Source organism: Priapulus caudatus, unplaced genomic scaffold, assembly GCF_000485595.1.
Source record: "Priapulus caudatus unplaced genomic scaffold, Priapulus_caudatus-5.0.1 Scaffold642, whole genome shotgun sequence".
Classification (NCBI taxonomy): Eukaryota; Metazoa; Priapulida; class Priapulimorpha; order Priapulimorphida; family Priapulidae; genus Priapulus; species Priapulus caudatus.
Window position 1 is genome coordinate 80,629 of NW_014577703.1, and position 6,000 is coordinate 86,628.

The 6,000-nt window shown below is 38.6% G+C and overlaps 1 protein-coding gene across 1 annotated transcript in view; it reads right to left on the reverse strand.

Moving 5' to 3' along the window:
- The window catches only part of LOC106812385 (Niemann-Pick C1 protein-like), a 34,450-nt gene extending 31,607 nt beyond the window's left edge, over positions 1 to 2,843 (reverse strand). The window contains 4 exon segments of the mRNA XM_014816255.1: positions 1,710 to 1,878; positions 2,216 to 2,379; positions 2,682 to 2,684; positions 2,782 to 2,843. Coding sequence (XP_014671741.1) covers positions 1,710 to 1,878; positions 2,216 to 2,379; positions 2,682 to 2,684; positions 2,782 to 2,839 — 394 coding nt within the window. The 5' untranslated portion in view covers positions 2,840 to 2,843.
- Between the last annotated feature and the right edge of the window lie 3,157 nt (positions 2,844 to 6,000).

Below are 6,000 nucleotides of genomic sequence, written 5' to 3' on the forward strand. Positions count from 1 at the left end.
TCCCAGCATGCATTTAAACTCAGCTTTTTATTTGAACCAGCCTTGAAATTTGAGAACTTAACATTAATTTGGTAGTAAGGTTATATACTGGTAAACTACACAAAGTGTCAGTTATTCTATTAATCATCAAGAGTGCTGATTAGATAGACATATTAAGCTTTAAATGAGTACCAAATTCAGTCATTATTTCGTGTAACTGGTTTATCCTAGATCTCGTACCTGGTCCAATTTAGATTCAGATTCCTGCCATTTCTCATGACATTCTCAATAATTCCTTACACTATGAGTTACCTAACCCAAAGATATGTACAGACTCCCCGACTTACGAACTTTCGATGAAGGAACAATTTGCCCTGATGTCCATTAGTGTATAATGTCAATATTGGTGAATAAAAAGACACAATGACAATCGACCCCCTGATTTTGACTTTCGCCAACTCCTGTGTTCACGTATATCAGGCATCGAATTTGGGAATTTGCCTCTGACAGCAAGTAAGGCTGCTACTTGCTGTCAGAGGCTGTGCCCTCTGACAGCAAGTAGCAACACTCTGACAGCAAGTCTAGAAAACGGAACGCGGCGATTATAAGTTATACGGCTAAAAGATAATGATATTAATTAACATATATACAATTATTTCTTTATTAAGGTATCAAATATGAATAAAACCAAGATGGTACAATTAATATTAAAGTTTTTGTCAATTTAAAATATTTACATATAATAAAATACAAAATGTTTAGACACAGAGCAGCAGTGAGACACATTGTTAGATTATTTAATCTAACAATTGAAGACTATCTGTCATAGAAATATTGATTTAAATTGCACAGTAGTGGGGACTGACTCAGCAGCATACACAGGTTTCTGATTTAAATTCCACAGTGACTTAGTATTCGACAAACATTGAAAACATATGAAGAATATATACAAAATACTAGTAGTAAAATTACACTGAACCGTGATGATTATTACTATTCCGTGGGATAGGGCGACTGTTTGTACTTGTGTGTATATTTTGTCAGGAGCTAATAATTTGTCATTATTAGCTTCTGATTTTGTGTATATACTTAAGTATCCGATGCTCGAATGAATATCCACGATATATATATATACGTGGATACTAGTTCGGTGGCGCTATTCGCCCGAGTATTGTTGCGCATCACTACGAAAGGTTATACACCATAGATTAATTTTGGTACTCGTGTATATAAGATAGCCGAGTCGGTTAAGAGTATAATCTGATGCTCGGACGAATATCCACGTCAGTTACTAAGCCGCCGCTACTTGCCGCCGATACAGACTACCTCTGACGGCAAATCAATATGTTCCGGCGGCATTTGCCGTCAGTTGCCGTCGTCAAATTCGATCCCTGGTATATATGTTTACACTATGTACACTTTAGGTTACAAGATGTTCACACGTACTGTACATATACTACACTACTGTACAGTACTGTATACATACGTACGTATGTTCGACTTCTGAACAAAACGACTTACGAACGACTGCTTGGAACCGAACCTGTTCGTAAGTCAGGGAGTATGCCTGAATATGTGAAAAGTCTGCTACAAGTATTTTTGTGCTATGATTCAAATCTTGCCATGATCTTGCTAGAGTAATGGATTGTAAACTATATTAGATCAATCTTTTAGATATCAATCACTGAAAACGCAGTAAAATCATTTAACTGACACTTAATTGGCTATACCTGTTGCATATTCAGGGCATAGTTTTTTCAGGAGATCCACGGCCTTTGGCTCCGTAAGAGGTTTGGCTGTTCCATTGTAGGCACAGTTCTGGGAAAGTCCTGTAGAATTGTCAGTGCCACACTGACCATACCAAACGCAGTGACCAGTGTCTGTTGCGACGGCTCCATTCTGAAAGGCATTCCATGAAGTTACGTCATTTGACACTTTGTATATCGAGAGTAAGAACTTAAATTGAATACGTTTTAAAACGTGCATTTTTGATTTATGAACAACCATATGTTTTTAGGTTTGACTATCGCTTTAGCACCAATATACCCAGGCCATACCAAGTTGCAAGATTAACATTGCCAGCCAGTACACAGCCAGTACACGCGCTGAGTCAATGTTCAATTTCAGAAACTGATCCAACTGTTAGTCTTGAAGTTGAACTATTTTGCGGAGCTACACCAATATCATATGTGTTCACATTAGGTTAGTGTTGGGGTTTTGGTTACAGAAGACTCACCGATCCAACGAAAGAAGCCACGACAATTAAAATAAATGCGGTTGACCAGCGGGTACCCGTAGTTGACGACGATGAAGTAGCCGAGGTGTGAGTAGGGCGATTTGCTCCGACACAAGGTTTGGGTCCCGAACATTCCTTACGTAGACGTTGTGCATCCATACTTCCTAAGAAATATGCATATACTGCGAAGCAAAGTGTACGAGTTTGATGGTCTCACAGAAAACACGGAAATGAATGTTAAAAGAAAACTCCCAACAAAAATATGCTCATTGAATCATCAGTCCACGGTACAGGCTGACCTGACTCACAACCCAAGCGACAAACCTACGAGAAAATCAGAAACGCATCTACAATGGCAATAATATACCATAAAAGAATAAAATACGGCAAATAGATTAGATTGAATATTAACGCAGAGAAATAACAGATATTATTGTATAATCACATTACAACGACTATTACCAACCTGCTTTAATAAATAATTTACATCAATAGCGTTACGCGATAAAACCGCTTTATTGTTTGTTATGTTTCGGGTGATACATGCACCAGCGAATGTTTTTTACTCAGTAGACTGGTACTCGCTCCCACCTCAATTACTCGATGGGTGGGAGAGGAATCCATAGATATCATATATTAAACAACCCGATATATGATATATTGTTGTTATATCATATATGTTGTTATATGATATCTATGGAGTAATCCTACCCCCATGGGTGGGAGAGTAATTATCTGTGCAATAAACTTTATTATTTATTTGAATTCACCCTAACCCGAGAGGTGGGATCGGGTACCAGTCTATTTACTCCGCCCATCGTAAGATTTCGGGACTTACGAGCAACCCGATAGTCTATTGGTCAATATTATTAAAACACATTTTCGACAAAGCGTCTATTAGCAGCATATTTACATAAATTAATGTAGTCCAATAATTTACAAAATTTAAATATATGCTGTCGTGTATTGCTATTTCAGAAAAAAGTAATAGTAACAATGATGTGACGCCATATCCGGTTGGCTACAGTTCCGGTTTATGCAAATGCCGTAGAGCGTGAAGCGTGAGCAGAGCACATGAGCAGGTCAGTGCGCATATCGGCGGATATCTGAATAGTTCTAGTGATATCGCGTCTCTGTAACGCCTGTTTCCTGCAGCTTCATCTTCGTAACGCCATCGCTCTAACTACTATCTAGGATGATACCTTGACAAAAATACCTAATCTCGCCCAGGTGTAGTCGTGTTTGCAATAATATTGACGATTGTGTCAACTATTACTAACCGAGTTCACTTTACATGTACTTTTCAATCCTTCGCTGATCATCTGGCTTCACACAGTCACCGTCACGGTCACGGACCCTGTCACTAACACACTACGGCGTAGTAAGGACGATGTGATTGATGAGCGATTACTGTACAAATAGGTAAGTGTCTGAAACAACGTTGACGAAATTGGCGTTGTATAACGTCATTGTTCTTGCTAAGAATCTTAATTAGCACTTGCAATTGGTCACCTGAGCGGGACCATCAATTGGCTTCAAAGCCAAATTATCCCATTCCGCATTCGTAGCTGCTAGTGCTAGTGCTAGTTCCTGTCATTCAATGTTATTAGAATTTTCTTCCTTCCTCTTTGGTTAATTGCAAAATTGAAGCTTTTTCTACTGCAATCCACAGTATTGATCTATATCTATTTCATCAACTTTTTCTCTAAGTCTTCGATATTGTCTCCTGGATTTTGAAGACTTGGAATGGTTCATATTGAAATATATCCTAAATTTTAACGTACCTTTACAACAGTTTCAATCACTGTCAGCGATCTTTATCAAGTGACCTAAGTCATCATATAGGTGGCAGTCGATGACGTAGTATCCGCGTGACGTCACAGGAGCCTCGGGGCCCCCGCCACGGGTGTTCTGGCGTTGGGCTTCAGGAGGTTGTTGTATTAGAGAGTTTGTAGGCCCCCTTCGTCTCTGTTCATATTAGACGGCGACTTTCCAGTCCTTGTGTTTTGGAAAAAGCAGGCGGACGTAAATCTCCCACTTGATAGCTCGGCGTTGTGATTTGTATCGGGATTGCCAAGTTCACCGCAACTAGGGTGTTCGGTGAATGCCCCCCCGAATTTTAAACTAGATTCATGAAATGCATTTTTAATTTTGGTTAAAATTAGCTCTGCATATTGTTCTATTATATTTTACTTTTTGTAGGTGATTTTTTTATCTGACAAATATCAGTTCTATGATGTGGTAACTTGTCACACATTTGCAGTGTTAGCAAAAGGAAAACACTCAATTTTCAAGTAGACTATTAATTTATCTAAAAATAAACCAATATATCGGCATTCTAGAGGCGTTCACTGCACGTTATAACATTGTGACTTTCCTGCAATGTCTGTATTTCTATTAACATTTGCGTTTATATTAGATTTTATAATGCTTTTGAATTTTAATGGAAAAAAAAAAAAAAAGTGTGCGTTTTATAATGTCTTAGGTGCGCGTTTTTCCCATTCTCGCTGATCAATCGAGAGCGCGATGGACATTAAACATTAAGGTCTATTTAATTTGAATCGCCTTTTGCTCTGTACGGTCTATAGAACTCTTCTTTGCTGGGAGGACTTGGGTCGTCAATTGTGAACATGATTAATTAAACAATAGTTCTGTAATCGCTGATGTTACTTCCCTTCGATTTAGAGGAGCTAATCCTTTACGATTGGTGTTTCGCAGCAGACGCCTCACGTCTTTTTGTCTGAAGGCGGGTGACCCGAAATTCGAACGGTTTCCCCCTAGTATAACATGGCAGTTGAACTAATTCATAGACATCCAAGTTTAATCGCCGTTTCTATTACTGTCTTGGATGTACTAGAAGATTCCTGACTGTAAGATGGGGTTTGAACGATGCGCCTACCCCGTGGGTTCGTAGCACCTTGGCAAATCTTTCAGACAGTCCTTTTATGTACGGGATGACAACATGACTTTTCATTTTATCTGCAGTGTTTTTCTTTTTCGGTTTCGCGATGTTATGCTGCTGCTTATTCTCTATTTGTCGTTTCACATGTGAGATTGACCAATGCGGATATCCACAAGTAGACAGAGCTTCACTAATATTATGTTCTTCTAAAGTTCTGTCTTCTTCCATTTTACAGTTATCAACTAAATATCCGATGAATTTATTTCAATCTCTTTATGAGGTTATTGTTTGCTATACTACAGTGTGTACTGTGTATATTTGGGCACTATTGAAGCCTATACTGTAGAGCTCTATAGACTATAGTTTATGCAGTATGTGCTAGTACAGCTTCCTAACGACAATGTCATGACCTCAGACAGTGAACTGAAGCCCTCTCATTCATCGCTAAGAGTAAGACTCAACCTAGACCAGCATGTGAAAGGTATCAATCAATTTTCTGTATAGGCTGCACTGGTATTGTGTTATGTAGTGCGCACAACGTACCCAATGAGGTATGCCCCCTCTACGTTCCACCTACACTGCAGAAGTTTCAGAGCTTTGTAATCAGTGATAAAGGAGCCAATCTATTAGTTTTTTGTGTGTAAAAATGGCTGGCATTACCCTATATTGCATGTCTGACACAATTACACACAGGATTACTACTGTGAATTCTGTGTAGTGGTCCACCCCTTCAACTAAAATTTCTTAGTGACAAAGGAAAATCTGGTACAGTTTGAGTGTCCACTAGTAAATTTTGCCTACTTGTGTAGGACCCAATTGAAATAATTTGGAATTTTTTTTAGTAAAATGGAATGCGAAAGTGAAAACAATTGTAAAGGCTTGT